General features: G+C 38.2%; 1 protein-coding gene across 17 annotated transcripts in view; it reads left to right on the top strand.

Moving 5' to 3' along the window:
* Positions 1 to 20,597, top strand: part of SLC29A1 (solute carrier family 29 member 1 (Augustine blood group)) — an 82,392-nt gene that overhangs the window by 51,132 nt on the left and 10,663 nt on the right. For 15 of the 17 annotated variants that reach the window (XM_087935413.1, XM_087935436.1, XM_026695572.2 and 12 more), the window contains 11 exons: positions 9,304 to 9,368; positions 10,181 to 10,262; positions 11,012 to 11,095; positions 13,546 to 13,694; positions 14,369 to 14,508; positions 14,908 to 15,042; positions 15,232 to 15,329; positions 15,577 to 15,673; positions 16,848 to 16,939; positions 17,417 to 17,525; positions 19,341 to 19,426. In XM_087935413.1, the coding sequence (XP_087791539.1) occupies positions 9,343 to 9,368; positions 10,181 to 10,262; positions 11,012 to 11,095; positions 13,546 to 13,694; positions 14,369 to 14,508; positions 14,908 to 15,042; positions 15,232 to 15,329; positions 15,577 to 15,673; positions 16,848 to 16,939; positions 17,417 to 17,525; positions 19,341 to 19,426 (1,098 nt within the window). In that variant the 5' untranslated portion in view covers positions 9,304 to 9,342. Of the gene's footprint in view, positions 1 to 2,544; positions 2,678 to 5,324; positions 5,460 to 9,303; positions 9,369 to 10,180; positions 10,263 to 11,011; positions 11,096 to 13,545; positions 13,695 to 14,368; positions 14,509 to 14,907; positions 15,043 to 15,231; positions 15,330 to 15,576; positions 15,674 to 16,847; positions 16,940 to 17,416; positions 17,526 to 19,340; positions 19,427 to 20,597 lie in introns of those variants that run through there. The other 2 variants (XM_087935497.1, XM_026695574.2) reach the window with 2 other exon arrangements.

The raw sequence follows: 20,597 nt of genomic DNA, 5'->3' as shown, positions 1-20,597 counted from the left end.
TCTCTTCCATGTGTTAATTAAAAAATGAGGATCAAACAACTTAAAATAACAGTGTCCTGTTTTTTAAAAATGTAGTCATTAAACATGACTCTTATTTCGCTAAAAGTTAATCATAATATCAACAATATGATAACAATATGCTTAAAATAGTTACTTTAAGAAAAATAACCAATAAATCCAGCATTCCCAACCACTTTTTCCTTTCTAGCCACCAAATGCCAGTAAGAAAATGTTATTTGAATTGTTTGATTTTGCAGAAAACTAATTGAGCCAGGACATCATTGAAATCACTGGAGAGACTTATTTCCTAACCACAAGGCTATCATATGACAATGCTGCTCCTTGTTCTTACTGTTTACAGTATATACATTGTCTCTAATTTAAGTGAAAGCCAGAAGATGACAGGAAAAGAAGCTGTAAGGTTTGGCAAGCAACACATATGCCTAGACGTGTGTGCGAGAGAGAAAAGACTAACTAGCCTATTCAGGGGTTTCACTTTTCACACATCAGCGCATGATGGGTGAGAATAGGGATGAGTATATTAGTTTTACCCACCCATTATTGTTCTGGAAAATCAGGATTTCTTCAAAAAGAGAAAATGCATAGGTAAAAACAAAGTCTTGATAGATTAATTTTTAAAGATCATGGAAAGTGATAATGTAAAGGTCAAGCTACCATACTCATTTTTCCCTTTCAAGCCCTCATATCTCTGCATAAAAAAACTGAATCCTCAATTAGAGCGAATGATTTCAGGAAAATGCTCTTAGCTTACTCCAACCTCCAAAATGGTTGGACCTTTTTTTTTTTATAACAACTTCTCTCTTATATGACCCCACCACTACAAAAAAAGCTGACTAGGGAAGAATATATAACAATCTTCAGATCTCTGAAGGGTGGTCACATAGGCTTAGTTTCTATTGTGCCATAGGAAGACCCGAATCTGTGCCTTAAAATTGCAAGAAGGAGAGGCAGGAGAATGTCCTGTCAATATGAGCTGTGAACCAATGGAACAGGCTGCCACATGATGTGGTGCATTCGCCTTTGATAGAGTTCTTAAGTCATCCTCTGTGAGACACATTTTAGTGGACCCTGCCCCGATCTAGATAACCTTCAAGACCCTTTTCAAATATATTGTTCTTTGCCTCTATCAAGTGTATTTTATAGCCCCAATGACCCGTGTGTACCATTTGGGGGAGAGGACTGTATATTCAAGTGTACCAGCATGGTGTAGAATTGCCACCTGTAGGAATATACTTCCTTCTATTTGAAATCTTAATTAAGACCCTGATTTTACAGGGGGATTAATGGGATTTCACTAGGTAATTTTGAGCAAGTTTTGGTTCTTTCTGGCAATATAGCAGAGAAGGTATTACGTGAGGCCTAGAATGATTAGTGTCTGCTTTTCTGGGTTGCACCTTCTTCTCAAAGGGGCACTTGTTAGTGATCTATCCCAGGGCTCTCCAACCTTGGCCACTTTAAGACTTGTGGACTTCAACTCCCAGAGTTCCTCAGCCAGCAAAGCTGGCTGAGGAACTCTGGGAATTGAAGTCCACAAGTCTTAAAGTGGCCAAGGTTGGAGAGCCCTGATCTATCCCGTGGACACTGTTAAGAGCAGGTGGTTCAGCTTAGATACCAAACCTGCTGATTCCTCAAATGCATTCTGCAGGAGCGCTTAGCAAATGTAGCCTATGCAGAGGTGACAAACTTCTCTGAAGTCTGCATAGGTTTTATTTCAATGTTATTTTAAGATTAGAGGTGCTAAGGTCAGAGGGGTGGAGTTGTACCTACTGCTATTTAGGCCTAATCCTGTCCACCCTCTCTGAGATTTGAAGGTATCGTTTGACTCATTTGTGTAGTGTCTGAAAGAAGCAGAATTAGAAATGGGATTCGATGATAAAAAAAGTTAGGCAACATGAAAAAAGACCCTTACTGTTTGCTTGGCTAGTAAGGTCTGATTACAGATGTTATTAATTTCAGACACTGACTTATCTTGTGTCGAACTGTCCTGGGTAGAATTACCTCTCTGGTGGATGACTGTATGTAGAACTAGAAGTCGTGGAGAAGGGTACAACCAACCAATTAGTCTTTTGGATATTGGCTGTTGTTTCTAAGGGAAATCTGGCTCCAGTTGATATTTGCTGTGGCAGAGACCTTTTGAAGATTGAGGAATAGCTGCTTCCTGAAAAATTGGGTGTTGACTTGATTATGTTTATAATGTGATTATAATGTCAACATGATTATAATGTCCAGGGGCTCTTAAGTTTATACCGTTCTAACGGAAAGAATGTAAATACTTGAAGGCCTATTCTGAATGTTTACATGTAGGTAGAGGTAATGAGCCCATGCAAACTGGCCCAGCTTTGCCCTCCAAACATATAATGATAAATGAGCCAGCCTGGCAGTTAGTGTAACAACTTTGATATTTTCAGTGTGGCACCCAGAGTTTATATATAAACAGAAAGGATAAATCTCTTTCCCTCTGAGCATTATTTCATTAATTTAAATTTTATGTTGTTGTAATTTTTCTTTTCTTTTAGATATACTTAAATCTAAACAGTTGAGTACAAATTGCTCTGAGTTTCATCAATTCCTTTTACCAGTATCTAATCCTTGCTGGCTAAAAATGAAGTTTTAGTGGATGTTCATGGTTGCATTAGCTCAGTGAATTCAAATCATTGTAAGTAAGAAAATTATCACAAAAATGTTTTTATTCAATATATTACTGTCATTTACAATGCTGGGCCTTATAAGATTGCAGTGAAAACTTCAGTAATGGAGCCAATTTCCATGGCTGATGAAAATAACTTCTTCTGCACCAGTAAAGGGATGATAATTCAACCCATTTTTCCGTATGTGAGGACAAAATTTATCTATATTTGCAGTTATTAGGTGCTAAACAAATTTATCTACATCCAAGTTTCATTTGAATCATGCTTCAGAGCAGAGTCCCTCAACTTTTCCAGCTTTATGGACTGGCGGGAGGGAAGGGATGATTCCAGGCGAGCAGTGGGCAAGCACGCATGCACACAGCTCTATTTGCACAAGTAGCAAGCACACACGCCCCCTACATACACAAATAGAGCTGTGCTTGCCCTCCGTTTGTACACATGGAACTGCATGTGCGGTCACCCTTGCATAAGTAGAGCTGTACGTGCGTGCCATTTCTGTGGCCTGGTTCCAAATGGGCTGCAACCCGGTACTGGGTCACGGCCCAGGTGTTGGGGATCCCTGCTTTAGACAACTTCCCCCAATTCCATGTATCAGTTATAACACAGAATAGAAATGCAACAAAACAGTACCCTCCTTTTACACCCATTTCATTCAGAAGCTGTTCTCACTGGCTTCTCCCACTGTTCACACTTCAGAAGATAACAGCTGCATATGGAGTCTTTCAAGAAACAAATACATGAACAGTTAAAGCTTTAGCCAAATAGTTCCCCCTCATTTGTTGGACTACAAAGCAATTACCTATATGCGAGCCGGAAACTTACAGAAGTTAAAGCCTGACATAGGGCGTTCCAAAGATAGACCATGTTATGATGGTGACACTACAGGTGGTTAGTTTGAGATTCAGTCATCTCTGACAATAGATTTGAAAGGCTAACTTTGAGCTTAGATAGGTACAGGGTTAAGCTCTTCGTGAAGCAACTTTCTTTGATAAAGCAGTGTATGCGTGTGTGTGTGTGTCTTTGAATATCAGCAAACCACAAAGGAGTGTCTTGACACAATGTATGCTATACATTAATTTACCTAAAATGAGGAAGAGTCCTGATTGTCAAACAAAGGAATTTTTATAAAATTCTTCCTGTAGTGCTTTTCTTTACTTTTATTGTGTATTTCCCCCAACAAACTTTACAGTGATGTCAATGAAGGCAACCATGATAGCTCTTGAGCAGAGAATATCAGCTTAAAGAATAACAGGGAGGCAGAAAGGGAGAAAGAGACAGGAAAGGCCAATATCTCCAAGATCTTTGGAGATTCTTTGAGAACCCTTTCAGACAAAATGATATTTCAGGACCAGGGTTAAAACAAGTGAAACGGGAGCATAAATGTAAAAGGGAAAAGTAAAAAAAGGCCCCTTAGCATGTAGCTGCTGATTGCTACATTCTTGTCTAATGTTGTTGATTGGGTTTTGCAATGTGTTATGGTAGATAAATGCTTATCAAAGGTTGAACTGTTTTAAAATGGTACAAAAGTTTTCCACAACATAATCTCACCCACCTCTGCTGAAAAGTAAGTCCTAGTTGTTTTCAGTGGAACTTGATCCCAAATAAATGATATGTAAGACTTTACTCTACAATTATACTTGGATAATATGGCTCTATTGATAAGTAATGACCAGTAATGAGTAGTTATACGAAGTAGCTTGCATCTTATCTATTCAAACTGCTCTGTAGATGTTTCAGACTAAGACAAATGATGGTACAATACTGAATTTTAAAATTCATACATTTGGAGTCAGCCCATATCCAACTTGCTTTATCTGAGTTATTGCAGTTTATCTATCCGTTTAGGACTTTTAATCCAAACAACTAATTGGATTCCCATTATTGATAATTTTGATATTTATATGCTTCATAACAGTGAGAAATTTTAAAGAAGTTTAAGAAGTGACATGTGACAGATAGCTTTATCACTCTCAATTCAAATATTATATATATATTGCTTTGTGCGCTATCATTTTAAATTATGATTGTAACTTATTTTAAACCAATCTTTTTCATAAATATCTTCAGAATACAAAACTCCTCTCTCTTATACATTTTGTGGACATTTTATAAATATTTTTAATAAATTTTACTCTGCTAAATTATGTCTATCTGGAATAGTGGCACCTGAAATAAACTATGCTATTTCAGTGATCATCTGTGAATATCATGGCTGGTATTGTGATCTGCAGTTCCATTTCTGATTAAGAATATTCTTAGGATTTAAGATGATTTATTATTATGGTTGGTTGCACAGTTGGCGAGATGCTTTAGACTGGATTTGGCATTTTATCCACCTTTCAAGTCCTTCCCAAAGACCTGGGATGGCAAATATTGCTGTTAGATAATGCCAAAAATATTGCAGGATGTAAGTTGTTCCAGGTAAAACTGTCTTTTGCAATTGACCAATGGTAATTTTGTAAACAGTGATGAAGTTCAAAGAGTGCTCTTGATATTTTGGGATTGCATCCAAGGTGTCTAATAACTATGGCTTTCTTTTGCAATAGTCATTCTATTTGCTAGAGGTCCTTGTATTTTGTAATCTTCATCAGTTCTTTCTGTTGTATTCTATTGTCTCCAGGTTCTGCCACTATATTAACCTTTTTTGTCTTTCTTGTTGACAATGGTTAAACCTGAGGTGATATGTGACAGATAGCTTGTCTGTTTGGATTCTAAAGTCCGAGAGTGCGTTATCTTCTTCATTTTTGATTACTTCATCTATTTTGCGATTCCACTAGATCTTGCTTGCTGGTAAATGGTATTTCTTGCAAATATTCCAATACACCTTTGATACTACTTTGTCGTGCCCTTGTTTGCAATCAGTTTGAGCAAATCTTCTTGTAGCCGTTGTTTCTTCAGCTTCTTTGCAAAGATTGTAATTGCTGCCTGTTGGTTTCTTCCCAATTCTATCTTTGTATGCATTTGTTCCTAAAGGTTGGTCTTGTGCGCTCAGAATTATTTCCTTTGACTCTTTCTTCAATGTTCCTGTTCCTGCTCTTAGCCATTACAAAGTCTTGTTGTTATCCATTTTACCTGCTATTTTTTTTAAATGTACTGGCCATGCCCCATCTCTTTTCTATTTTTCATTTGTCTTTCTTGTAGGCCAGTTTAGTTATCCTATAACTTACGAAATGCTGGAGAGTACTGCACTAGCTTCTGTGCATGTTCTTCACTAACCTTCAGATATTCTTCCAATGCTCTTTTTTCTTTTTCAACTGCCTGGGGTACTTGCAACATTCCATGCCCACCTGTTTTCTTGGCAAGTAGAATCTGTCAACATTGCTAGCATTGATGAAGTGCATCATTCATTGTCGTTGCTTTTCTGGTATTCTTATCCAGGGTTTTTAATTCTGCTTGAGTTCAGTCCACTATTCCAGCCATTTATCTAATGACTGGAATTCCCTCATGCTTCGTTGTGCAAGACCTCTGTTTGCTTTGGGCCTCGTTTGCTTTTGAGGTCTACTTCTCTGATAGATTATAATCTTCTTCCACCTTCCACCTCCTCAATTCTACAGGTAATTCTTGACTTATAACCATAGTTGGGATCAGATTTCTGCTATTAAGTAGTTATATTAAGTTGAAGTACTGGACCCAATTTTATGACATTTTTGTGGTGGTCATTAAGGTAACATAACTCATTGTTATACAGTGCGTGAAGAATGTTTCACATCTATAGTGATGTTACATTCACAATTGGATAATTTATGCTCTCGGTTAATTTTTTTCTTCTTTAAAATGACCCATGGGGGTAGAAGAAATATTTGAGAAAAGGACATGGATGAGATATGTAAAAGACTTGATTCCCATGGAACACATTGCAATGTATGAGTAAGGTCACTAGCTCACATTTACCAAAGGATTTCATATGATGCTTCTCAGCTATTTTTGAGGTTTTGCATAACAACTACTTTCCAGTTCAGAGAAAATAGTTGGCATTAACTCTTGGAAGCAGTTTTTGCAGGAACTGCCATAGTTCTGCTGGCTTCTCAAAAATAAATGAGATAATGATTTGATAAAGGAATATGCTAGTGACAGGTTGTTATGGGCATAAATCCAAAACCCTGCACAGTTAGGGAACGATGCTGATGGAAACTGTTGACAATGGATTTCCTGGTTGTTTTTGGCACTTTTAAAAACCAATTCCAAAGAAAGTTGTGTAAAGTTGAGTCATTGTCAGAGAAAAACAAGATTTGGGTAATATTTATTGGAGAGATATTCTTAACTGTTAAATATTTCTTATTTATCTGTTCTTGATTAGTTTCCCTTTCCCCTTCCTTTATTCTCACTCCCTTAGAATTAAATAACTTTCCCCCTTTTTTGCTTGCTTACATTCTAGCACTAGAAAAGATTGTCAAGCAATGTGTCTCCCAATTATTAGAAAAGAATGTCTCTGTGTTATTCTAACTAATCTCAACTACAGGATGGAATGAAGGAATTTTTTAAAAATTTTTTTAGATACGCCACATTTGAGAGGATTGACTAACATTTTAAATGACTTCAGTACACCTGAGTAATAGGCCAGATTCAGCAAGATGATGTTAAGTAGGGATGAGTATAGGATATAGTGCATTTGAATAAGGACAGTGAAATTTATAGGCACAGGATTGTAAAATTGGCTTGACTGCTTATTAAAAATGTACTTTTTTTGCATTTTTGTTTTTTTCTGCATTTTTAGGCCCTCTTGTTTGTTTTATTCTGGAAAGCTTTGGTGGAAAGGAATTCTTAATTCCCCAAGTTGAAATAATAGAGGGGACTTGGTAACTGTAGATTCTGTCCTCTCTAACAGGAAGAAAGAGACTGAAGTAATGGTTTTAAATCTCAGAACAGATGATGATATAGCCTTGCTAATCCTTTCTATGTTTCTGACATTGATGAGCTTTCTCTATCCCATCCAATGCTAGACTCAGCATCTTTTATGGTGCTGAACTTTCAGTCCTAAGTGGGAGATGGGAAATCTGTATTTACTTACTGAACGTCACTGGCCAGATATGATATTTCAGACCCTGCTCTGGTGGGAGCTGCTAGATCAGTGCTCCAGTGCCTAAGCCTTATTCTGAAACATAGAAAGTACTATTGGTTCTGTTTCCTTCCCATGGGTAATTCTCTGCCTAAAATAAAGTCAACAACCCGAAACATAGTGTACTGCAAGAACATTCAGCATTTGCTTCCTTCAGTATATAACCAGGATATAAACAGGATTATGTGCATTGGTGTTAATTCTTAGTAACCACATAGATAAATAATCTCCAGGATGACTCAGCCCCAACCTGGTTACACAAGCAGTATAGAATTGATCTTTTTTTCTGTGTTAAGTTGTATTGTATTTTTAACAATATTAGTTGTTGTTCCAGGTTACTAGGTATACAATGTCCCAGAGCCTAAGTTTGATGTCATGTTTTCCATGTGAATAGCCTAGAACCATTTGTTATCCCAATAGTGAGGCCTTTTCAACTAGTTAATAAAACCGACAAATCCTCCTCAGTGCCAAATCAGACAGTTCCAGAACATTAAAATCAGGTATTGAAACAGAGCAATTAAACTAATTTAGGAGAATCTTAGATGAATTAAATTAGTTTCATTTTCTTTAAATGGAAAGTTTTTTTCTCCTCATGGTATAAATGATAATATATTGTAAGCAATTTATTAACCAATGAAGGTTTAAGCAAAAATTAGGTCCATAGTAAATTTTTCTGAAAGTGTTGTCCGTATATGCACCATGAAGTATATATTTTCTAAAATTACAGTGTTTAAATTATGTTATCTTTATTATTGTGGGTATTTCCAAAGAATTCCTCAGCACATAAACAATCAGTACATTAAAGCCTTTGTTTGTAATCATAAATACCATATCTCTTTTGGAACTTGTCTTGAGCCACCTGATTCATTTTATCTTTTATTACTTTTCGAAACTTTGTTCCTCTAACGCAGGGGTATCAAACTAGATTTAATTGCATCAGGGTTGTGTTTGACCTTGGGGGGCCCGGGTGGGCATGTCCTGCCATGACAGTATCCTGTACATGCCCCCCCCAGGCCCCATTTTCACTGGCAGAGGCTGCACAAAGCCATTGTGGCTGAAAACGGAGCCGGGGGGGGGCACAAGCGTGTGTCCAAGCTCCGTTTTCTCTGGCAGAGGCACCACGGGCCGGTCCTTCACTGTTTCCAGGGTGATCCCGCAGGCCAGATTTAAGCACACTGTGGGCCAGATCTGGCCTGCGGGCCTTGAGTTTGATACCCTTGCTCTGTGCAAAGCATCACTCCTAAGCATAACCTCTCTTTTTCTTACACAGTCTGACTTATATCTCAGAAACTTTCTTAGAAATAAAATGGTAAATATTTACAGTTTGTTTGTTTGTAAGTGTGCCAAACTACTTAAAGGGAGGAAAGTTAGCAGAGAATATCTAGGAGTATTACTAGCCCAACTAGGCTGAGAAATCCTGTCCCCCGTCCCTTAAACCAACATATATTGTATATATTGTACTTCTGTAGATAATTTCCATTCTGATTATTTCTTTATCTTGTTTCTTGACACCAATAATTATCCTATTTCTTCTTCTTCAATTAATTATTTTTCTCTGCCCCTTTGTTTCCTTTTCAGGTGACCAACGGTGACTTAAAACAATTCTAAAGTGCCGTTATGACAAGCAGTATTCCCCAAGACAGGTACAGTAATTCTATAATGAGATGAAAAGTTGTTGTTTCATTCATGAACAAGTATACCCGTGTCATGTGAATGCAGAACATACTGTTTGCTAAACACTAAGTCAGGTGTCACTAAATTGCATTTGTTGGTGCCCTACTGTCCTGACAAGGATCATATTTGGTATTTGCTATGGGTCACCCATTATAATTTTTTTTCCTAACATTGGATAGAACCAGACATCTAAACCTTGGAGTTGCTGCAAATTTAGCAAATATTTGACAATCAAGGAAAAGGTTTTTTTACCTTTTCAGTCTGATACTAGAACTTTTTTCAAGAATAACAGATGAGTTCTCCTTTCTCTGAGGCTTTTATGAACTTGAATAACCCTTCTAAGAATTGGTAGTTTCCTTACGTGGTTTAGTCTATTATTGTGAAATATTTTTTAGTTGGGGCCATTTATTTCATAGCTTAAACAATATTTTAAGACTGCTTTTGTCTTTACTGTGTCTTTATTTTTAATTTCTATTCCACACTGCTCAGGGATATGTATGATGTAAGGATGATGTGACACATAGGCATTGTAAAGTTCTTGCTGCTCTCTGACCTTGGTGGTTTGTTTGCAGGTGTTTCATTACCCAGTTAGATAGAATCATCAGTATGGGTGATGATGATGTTACATACATGGGTAATGAAACGTCTGTGAGCAAACAGCTAAGCTCAGAGAGCAGCAAGAACTCCACAGTTCAACCCTGAGGTATATGCATTCCCTTCTTTTGTAGACAGATACGAATCACCTCCCTCTGTCGTTATTCATCAACCTTGTTTCTTCTAGATATAAGGCTGTTTGGCTCATCTTTTTTATACTTGGTCTTGGGACGCTCTTGCCATGGAATTTTTTCATGACAGCTTCAGAGGTAAGTTAAGAGTGTATGTGCATAATTCCAGACCAAGGAATTGCCCATACCACTGATTCTAGATTGTATGGTTTCACTAAGATTATATTACAAGATGGAAAACCTTACATGGACCTTTGTTGAAAACACAGTACAGATGGTTCTTGACTTACCACCATTCGTTTGACGATCATTTGAAGTTAAGATGGCATTGGAAAAAGTTTCTTATGACCGTTTTTCACACTTATGACCGTTGCAGCATCTCCATGGTCATTTGATCAAAATTCAAGCGCCTGGCAACTGATTCCTATCTGTGAAGATTGCAGTGTCCTGGGATCATGTGATCACCTTTTGCAAACTTCTGACAAGCAAAGTCAATCGGGAAGCCAAATTCACTTAACCACTGTGGCAAGAAAGGACGTAAAATGGGGCGAAGCTCAGTTAACAGCTATCTTAGCAACAGAAATGTTGGGGTAAATTGTGATTGTAAGTCAAGGACTACCTGTAATGTTTTTTTTTTATTTTAATGGGAGTTCAGTGCAGCTATCCCACTCTCTGTTACTCTATGCAATTTACGTAACTGATCTTTTTTAGCCCATTTTCTATTTTCATAAAGATTAAAAGTCCTGGAGAAATGTGACTCCTTTATATGTGCACATGAAAGGCAGAATTCTTCTGCGTGGATTACTTGGGAAATAAAAGAAAAAGTGCTAGATGTTGGAACTGGTTTCCTTCATTGCTTTGTCTGACCAATTCTTTGTTTCCTGTAGTACTTTATCGACCGCCTGAAGGACTCTCCCAGCAACATATCATTGTTGGATTCCTATGCCAGTGTGAACGACACAGGAAAAGAGGTAGTTTCTCCCAAATGCTCGCAGTCACTTGATCAACCGAGTGAACTCAAGGGGGATGGATGTTTGTGAATTGTGTGAAGCAGCTCTGCTTGATCTTGAACCCCTTCCATTAGGGCAGGTAACTGGAAGGGGTCAGTGGTTCCAAGGTGTACACTTTGGTAGCTGCAAGGGGGACTAGGCTTTCAAAAATGATATGCACCTAGCATTGTCCAATTATTAAGTGTGGGAGCTTTGGTTTCTTAATTTTTTGCCTATGTATGCTTAGTTTCCTCCTCCTGAGGCTGACAGTAAAATTGCTCTTGAAGTTTCTGCTGCTACTCTACCGCATTGCATTTTGGGGAAATGGAAGAATTCCAGATGTTCTACCCCTCTCCAGCTACACTTTGCCAAGGTGCAGTGCTGCTGTGTCAAAAAAGAGTTGCCTGCTTCTATTTATGAGGCTGAGGAAAAGGAGAGTCAATAAATACACATGAAACTTTTTTGAACATAGCGGGAAAAGATTGCTTTAACTTTTAACTAGGAAAAAATGTGTGACGGAAGATTCTTGGAAAACATTCTAAAATACTTGGGAAAGATTCCATTAAAATGTAGAGTAAAAGCAAGGACCTACATTGATGTTTTCCCCCTAAATGTTCTAGTTCCTTTTTTTCATGAGATAGCTATAAGCATCTTTCTTTAGTTTGCACACATTTGCCACAGTGCTCATGTCGCAGGTTGAGAAAGCTCTGCAGAAGATGGATTATCTGGCACACTTTCAGTTGGAGTTCAGGTACGGGTTTGGAACCAAATCAACATTGATCGTGCTTGTGATAGTCTGGACAGGCGCAGATAATAGATATTCTTCTTGCTCCTTTTGATTAATGGTATCCTTCTGGATTAGTTCTGGGGTTGGGAGTTGGGGTTACAGTCTTGGGATGGTCTCCCTCCTTCCTCTGGGTTCATATTCAGTTGGTGTCGATGGGGGTTGGGGAGGTTGAACCTATTCCTCCTCCTTTGTGCATTTCCTTAAGGCCCAATGCACTCACTCCTCACTCATTTAACATCTACATGAAACTACTGGATGAGATAATTCAATGGTACAGGGTGAAATGTCACCCCTATGCCAATGATACTTACTGGTAGTTGTACATCTCTGCCCTGGACAACCAAATGATGCTGTGGAGATTCTGTCTCATGTCTGGAAGTTGGGGTGGGGGGTGTCTGAATGGGAGAACAGGAAGCTTCATCTAAACCCTTGAAAGATTGAATGACTTTGGGTTTTAGGGCACCTTGGATCTGGTGATTTTCCATCTTTAGTTCTAGATGGGATTGCATTACCCCAAACAGAACTGATGTGCAATCTGGGAGTCCTCCAGGATTCATGGCAGGAGCTGCTGGCAGACATGGCCTGGAGGGCTTTTTGCACAACTTCATGTGGTTACCAATTGTGCTCCTGCCTAGATACAATGACACCATACATGGTCACTCATGCTCTGCCCCCTAGCCATCCGCAGTGGATACTGAATTGTGCTTTATGTGGAGTTAACCTTGAAGAACATCCAGAAGCTCCAATTGGTCCAGAATGCAGCAGTCCAAATTGTTAGGTCATATCGGTATACCCATATTACACCTTTGCTGCTCAAGCTGCACTATATTTGAGGAACTACCTTTCATCGGTTGTTTTTACCCACTCCATCAAATCTGGCAGAAGGGTATATTCTGCCCATGGCACCCTGCCCATTCAAGAGCATTGCCTGGAAGGATCCTATGTCATCTTAGTTGCAATGCCTCCCCTTTAGAATACCATGTCACCTAAAATTAGATCGGCCTTGGTCCTGCTGGCCTTCTGTAAAACTCTCAAGACCGTGGTGTTTTCCCAGTCAGAAGGTAATAGAACTCATGAAATGCATAAATGTATTGTTCATGGATTTACCTTTGGTTTGGTGTTTTTATTGTTTTAATTATTCCCACTGTTTTGATACTCATATTGTGTTAGGCTCTTAGAATCACTTTCTGAGATGGGTGGTCATATAAATTTAAAAATAACAATAGTTAAATTAAATTGTCAATAAAAAAAAGCAAGACAGTCTGGAAAGGAGACATTGTAGTACCTGGATACAGCAGAATACAAGAGAAATAACTGGCAGAAATCACAGAAGAAAAAGACCTGCAAATAGATGTAGAATGACTGTGGCAAAAGAAGGCAAATATAATACCAATAGGAGCCTTGGGTGCAATCCCTACACATCTGGAGCACACCTTGAAAACACCATCAGCAATGACAAAATCGCCAAAAGTCAATTGCAAAAGGCAGCTTTACTTGCAACAGCTTACATCTTGCAATGATACTGCCTACAACCTCTCCCTAATCTTAGGTCCTTGGGAACAATTCAGATACCAAATCTAATTTAATTGGCTAACTATGTGACTAATAATAATAATGATAATAACGCCTTTCTATTCACTTGCAGGACTCTTATAATCTTGGTAATGTGAATGCCACAGGGAAAAAGGATGTTCCTCTCTCATACCTACAGTCCATATTTACTAATGTGATGACATTGTGTGCCATGCTACCTCTACTTATCTTCACCTGCCTTAACTCTTTCATCCACCAAAGGTATAGTCTTTATAGATTTTCTAAAATGAAAATTCCAGACATCAATTGCTCTGAGTCCCTTGATTCACAGCATAATGGCAGCATTCAGACTAGGTCATTTTGAGCTTCTCAGTGGGAAAAGAACTTGATTTGGATCAGTTTTAGATATTTATGATGCTACTCCAATCATCTGAATTATTTCCATATAGTGATCCAGAACAGTATTAGGAGCACAGTACCTAAAAGCAAAAATAAATTGTTTCATTTTGCTGTATTGTCGTTAAGGTTTTGAAGTATATAATTATTTCAGTTTTACAATGTCTTATTTTTGTTTTACGTAGATGGAACAACTGCTTATATCATAACTGAACCATAACTCAACAGATAATTTATAGATACATAAAATCTCTTCATTTATATTCACAAATTCAACATAGTCGGTCTAGATAGCTCCCCAACCTGACTGTTTCTAGATGTGTGAACTTGAACTCCTTGAAGCATAATCATTGTTGAGCACTCTGAAGAGCACACATCTGAAGGATGCACATGTCAGGAAAAGCTATTTCAGATTGTGATTACACATCTGAAAACAGGTTATCCGTTGCTTGAAGTTGTATTTCAATAGAAATAATTGGATTTTATTATGATTTTAGAAAGTCAAGGCATTTTTATCCTTATCTTTTCCCATTTTTTAGGATCCCTCAGCAAATACGAATCATATCTAGTTTGGCTGCCATCTTCTTGGTCTTCATGGTAACAGCAATCCTGGTCAAGGTCCCAATGGAACCTTTGACTTTTTTCATCATTACTATGATCAAGATAGTCTTCATCAATTGTAAGTGAAGGTTTTTTTTGGGGGGAAGGGGTTATCTGTGCACATGCACACATTTATGAATTATATACATACATACACATATAGATGAACATATTATGTCTCTGATGTACAATATTTCACCCTTACCAGTGTTTGAGAATCTAAACATTTTTTCAGTATTGAGAATTTTGAAGTGGGTAGAATGTAATTCTTGCAGATCCAGTTTTTGGCAGTGGGAGAATGGGCAAGAGCAGATAGAAACATTTCCTGTCAATGATCAACATAGCGTGCAGGCTATGATGATTTAAGTTACATCCTGCCCTTCAGCCTTGGGTTCATTTTATAGTGCTTACTTTCTATGGATAAGATCTATTTGTGATTCCCTTTTAAATGGTTTGTCTTCTTTTTTTTTTTTGACAGCCTTTGGGGCCATTCTCCAAGGCAGCCTTTTTGGATTGGCAGGTCTTCTTCCCACCAGTTACACGGCACCTATTATGAGTGGGCAGGGCCTTGCAGGGACATTCGCAGCAGTAGCTCTGATCTGTGCTATTGCCAGTGAGTATTACATATTGCATTATTGTTTTAGCTTATGCTGCTCCTTTCAACCATCTCTCTGTGTAATATTGATGTACAGCTGTACATCACTTACAGGCACCCTCTGGCATTTCAGAGAGCAAGAGGTTTTCCTCAGAAGCCACCCATCACTAAGGACATAATCGCTTCTTTTCTCTAAATCTTTTTCAGCTGGTTCTGAACTAAAAGAAAGTGCCTTTGGTTACTTCATCACTGCCTGTGTTGTGATCATGATAGCTATTGGCTCCTATGTCATGTTGCCTCGTCTGGTAAGGTTATTTTTTTTCTGAAAACAGCCCTGAGTATGCCGAGGTAATGGGCAAGGGAGGGAGTGTCCTGAAATGCAAACACCCTTGTGCGAAGATTGCTGGGCTTTTCATTCAGTCCATGAATACGTAAGAAGGTACCCAGCTTGTTTCAGAAGAGTTCCCATTGTCCAGCCACAACCTGGGTTTTTTTGACCCCTGTTTCATTTTCCTTCTACACCACCTGCATAGTATCTTAATATTTCCCTAGGATTTTTTCTGCTTTTATTCGATGAAGAATAAGAGAGAAAATGCAACTTCTGTAACTCAGGCTGAGATGGAAACAAAAGTGGATCTCATCAAGAAAGGTAAAAACTAGAAAGTCAGAGGGAATTGTGTTCATGCCCATAAATGCAGGGTGGAAAATAAGTGGCATATCAGACATTCCCAGGTTACAAATAATATTGCAACCAATGTTAAGGGATGCTGGAAACTGTAAATCGGCATCTGTTGAGGCTTAAAGGTAACAAATCTCTAATTTAATACATGTGGGAACCTCAGAACCTCAAGGCAATTTAAAAAACATAGCCTATTTTTATTCTCTTTATTCAATTGTTGTCCTCTAATTTCTTCCCAAGTTAGCAAGTTAAAATAAAACCCATGGTTCTCATCACATCAGCACATAGGACCTAGCATGAGATTTCTTATACATTTTCTACCAGTAATAGTTTCATGTAAGGCTCTCCAGAATAACCAGCTGCCAGCAGCCACCGAGCAATTTTTTATTTTCTAGCCTTTGCTATTGTCTTTCAAAGATTGTACGTGAGAAGAGATGTACTGACCTTTGAATACCTATCGGTCTAGAAGGCCAGGGATTTAAAAAATGAACTCTTGTTTATTTAGGTAATCTCTCAAAAAACACATTCTGAGAAAAAAAAATATTGAAATGCCTTAATGGGTTTTACAGCCTGTCTGTTCTCATTAAATTTCCCTCATATTCTCCACTGAACCAAATGTTTCATTCTGATTTCTACTGTCAACAATTCAAAATATTTTTTTTATAAGCATCCATAGACAAGGACTAAAATGTCACAGGCAGCAGTGACTAAAACAGTTCCATGCAGATAAAACCACTTTAAAATAGCAATTACTGTGGAAGCATTTAAGAAACCTCTGGGCAGAAAACATCTTGTCCTTTCACCAAATTGATTCCTGGCCAGTGTCTCTGGAAAAAACATTTCTTGACTGAGGACTATTCAGACAAAGTCACTTGCAGTTCAGAATGTAAAGGCACTTGCACCACAGACCTCATTGACACCTAAGACGTGGTCAGGAATAAAGGATAAGAGGCTCTTTTTCAGATGCTGTGGCCCTGAATTATGAAGCGTTATAGCATAAAATTGGCCTTTTAACTTGGGTACAGGACGAATGGGGCCAGGGAAAAAGATATAGTACTGGTTCAATATTAATGTGCAGTCCTAGTTTCTGCAAAAAATATGTATTAAAAGTTTTGTCCAACTTATCTTTTTCATCTGTTCACAGATGTGGTTAACGGTGTCGAACGAAACCACTGTAGGAATGGAGATTCCCTTGCCTCCAGCCACAGATCTTCAGTCCTTGGTATCTTCAAGAAGGTACTTGACCTATGGATTGGGCCTAGATATGGGTTTTCTTTTCACACCCTAATATTCTGCTTCTGTGTTCGTTTGTTTAAAACTGTTATCTGGAATTCTATGATTGTATTTGCCTCTGCAAATACAATCATAGGGAGCATGACGGCTCAGCAGTTAAAGATGCTGGGCTTGTCAGCTGGGGTGGAAAAAAAGACTGCCCAGTTTCGAGATCCGAGCACCGCACCACAGCTCTCGTTCCTGTCCCAGTTTCTGCCCACCTAGCAGTTTGAACACATGTAAACGCAGGTAGATTAATAGGTATCGTTCTGGTGGGAAGATAAAAGCGTTCCCTGCACCCTGCCACATTACCACAGAAGACAATGTTGGCTCTCTTGGCCAAGAGACAGAGATGAGCACCATGCCCCAGAGTCAGGCACAACTGGCAGGGAAACCTTTGCCTTTACCAATTTGCCTTTGCATATATGTTCTCTTTCCTAGATATGGGTTATGGCTGTTTCTGTCTGCTTAGTTTTTACTGTTACAATTGGAGTGTTCCCAGCTGTCACTGCTGCAGTAAAGCCAACTATTGGAAAAAATACACTTTGGGGTAAGTTAAACTTGGTTCTTAGAAGTGATTAAGGTGCATAATGATGAGACAGTTTGTGGATCTTTTAGAACTACCTGCAATCCTGCACTCCTATGACAGTGTAATCTGTACTCTATCTAAATCCCACAAAACAAAGAACAAACAAAGCAAGACATTTATGGACCTGCTTCAGTTCATTGACTTTTGGGGGCTGAATTCTCACAACATTTCATTTCACACCATTTCAGTTGGGTCACGTCAGGGTTTGACTCATCCATTCCAAAACATGAAATGTCTTCTGCTTCGACTGGCCGTTCTTCTCTAGATGCACTTGTGCATTGCTTAAGATTAATGTTGTGATGCAAGGCCCACATTTATTTAAGCTTCAGATTGTTCTGATATTTCCTGGGCATTTTGTTAATACAATCCAAAATCCATTGTTGGCATCTCTCATTGTGATCCATCTAGATCCTCAGGCTGCAAACTTGGCCCTAACCATGATACTCTCATGGCTTCCTTCTCAATTGAGAAGAAGTACTTTTATTTTCGTTTTCTCTAACTCGTCATGTTTCTAAATAATGAAAATTCCACTTTCCATCTCATGTGCCCCAGCATATCGTTCCAATAGCCAGCTGACTTATCCAGGTAGTCTTGGTATGCATACTGCTTTTTCTTAATTTAACTAGAACCTTAGAATCTGTTAATAGAAGCTATATGAAGTTCAGATCACATTGTAAGTCAAGGTATGGCATGATTACAGAGATGTGTAAAGAATTCACAGTTTCTCTTGTAACTGAGGCTTCCTCTGGAAATCCTAGATCAGTTTACAGAATGTCTCCTGGCAGTCTGCTTCGCCTTAACTTTATTTGTCATCTGCTTTTGGAGCCTCAACTATGAGTAAAGATGATGAAGTGTGGGCGAATTTAGTCTGGGGAGTGGGAAGACCTGAAAGAGAAGGATAGGGTGTGGGACAAAGTAGTTATGAAAATACCAAAAACTAAATAGACTCTATTTAATTTTCCATATCCAATTAAGACACAATTTGTTTGTTTTCCTGTTTTGGAAGTGTTGGTCTTCCCACATCCATGTACATTTATGTCATTTATTATCCTACAGACTATATAGATGCTTGCTTTATTTTTTTTTTGCACATATTTTAGTATTCTAGTCCTTAATAGTAAGGAAGGATTTAAAAAAGAATTAAACATCATGATCCCCGTATTCCATAAATTGAGCATTGTGATGATGGACTTAAATAGACTAGAGAAGTAATGATAATCCAGACTAGAATTGAAGAAGAATTAAGATTGGTATAAACCTAATATGGGGGAAAATCCATATTGAGAAACTATGGGGTCTTACTTCTTTTTGAAGACAGAGCAGGCTTTGAAGATAGACTTTCTAGAAGAGATCAAACCAAAAGAAAAGTTTAAAAAGAATTGTTAGACGACCCAGATCTGTATGTAAGATGCTGTTTTAGTCTCATGTCTGTCCTCAGGGTCTTCTCCTTCATCAGACCTAAACTGCAAACTCAGATTTCAGGATTCTGCTATGTTTACTTAGAGAAATAGATTCACAAGTGCTTCAATAATGACTTGGTAAAAATCTCTCACAGCTTCCTGTGTTGTTATTTTTATTTGTTTGAGGAAGATGGAAAAGAGGACTATGTACTATTTGCCTGAGCCTAGCTAACTTAGGCTCAATATTGAGGTGACTTATCTCAATATTGCCCCATTGGATACCGCAGCAGACAGAGTTTTTGTCCTGAGACTGACCACCTCTCTCTCTCTCTCTCTCTCTCTCTCTCTCTCTCTCTCTCTCTCTCTCTCTCTTCAGTTTCCTATTTCAGTCCAGTTGCTTGTTTCCTGATGTTTAACATCTTTGACTGGGCAGGAAGAAGCCTTACAACTGTCTGTGTTTGGGTGAGTATAGGATAACCAGGCACTTATGGTACTCAGCTAATCCACCTTTCTTAAAGTTCAGATGTGTCTTCTGAGCTAGGATCAAGAAAAAAAAGGTACTTTTGTGAAACAGTTCTGAGGAAAAAATACAGAAGGATCTAAGGAAGAACGGTATTTTTTGTTCAGTTTTTCCACAATTGGGGAAATTGATGGCACAACTATATATACATTGTAGAAGGAAAAATACTAAAGACCCTGATCCTGCTGAAGCCATTTCAGAAAAGCTTGGATAAGTTGCTTAATGCTCCTTATTGCTTATATATGTGATATAAAGAAAAGAAGACTGATCTGGCAATAGCATAGAAGATGGTAGAATATTCTGAGCTTACCTTTGAATGACAGGTGCTAATTGCCATTATATACTAATACAGCAATACAGCAGCAAAGAAGTAAGAAGAGACAGAAGACAGATTTTCAAGTTGCTTGCTAGTAAATTAAAAAAAATCTGAATAATGAATGAATATCACGGGTAATTTTTCTACTGTAAAGATGCCACAAAAAGTCACCTTAACTGTGGAGAGAAGTTTTAAGCTGACAAATCACTGGGAATTATACAAAAGGAGCCTAAGAAGGGATGAGGGAGAAGGAAATACTTCAAGCAGTCAGTGAAGAAAAATGATTAATGGAAAAAATTAAATATGGTAGTCTAGACACATGAGTAACAATGGAAGAAAGAAAAATTGCAGGGATGACACACTACTTTGCTTTGGCCCAATAATATGGCTTGTTTTTTTCCTGTCATCTATTACCTTCCTATTCGGTGAGGGCACTTTAAGTTGTCTAGACAGTAATCCCGTATTCACTATATACAATTTGCAGTCCATCTGGCACAGCATAGGGGTAGTATATGGTTGAAAGGCTGAAAAAGAAATATTACAGAACTACTCAAGATCTTGAAGGAGTATAAAGAAGTCAAAAACCTTTCTCATTTCCCCACTGTCACTTCACCTCAGCATTGGAAACATTATTCCAGCCCTTACCTTTCAGGCCAATAGCTTCAGCATAATATTTATAAAATTGCTTGATTAAAGTCAATTAAGGTTGCAGGGTACAGCAATTGGGCAACTCATTTAAGTCAGAAAACCTCAGCAGGAAACCCATCCCAGTTCCAGTTTCACCTTTTGTATTGGGA

This window comes from Pseudonaja textilis, chromosome 1 (genome assembly GCF_049901715.1).
Source record: "Pseudonaja textilis isolate UNSWEBS1 chromosome 1, rPseTex1.2, whole genome shotgun sequence".
Lineage (NCBI taxonomy): Eukaryota > Metazoa > Chordata > Lepidosauria > Squamata > Elapidae > Pseudonaja > Pseudonaja textilis.
This window is presented reverse-complemented; position numbering and strand designations above follow the sequence as displayed.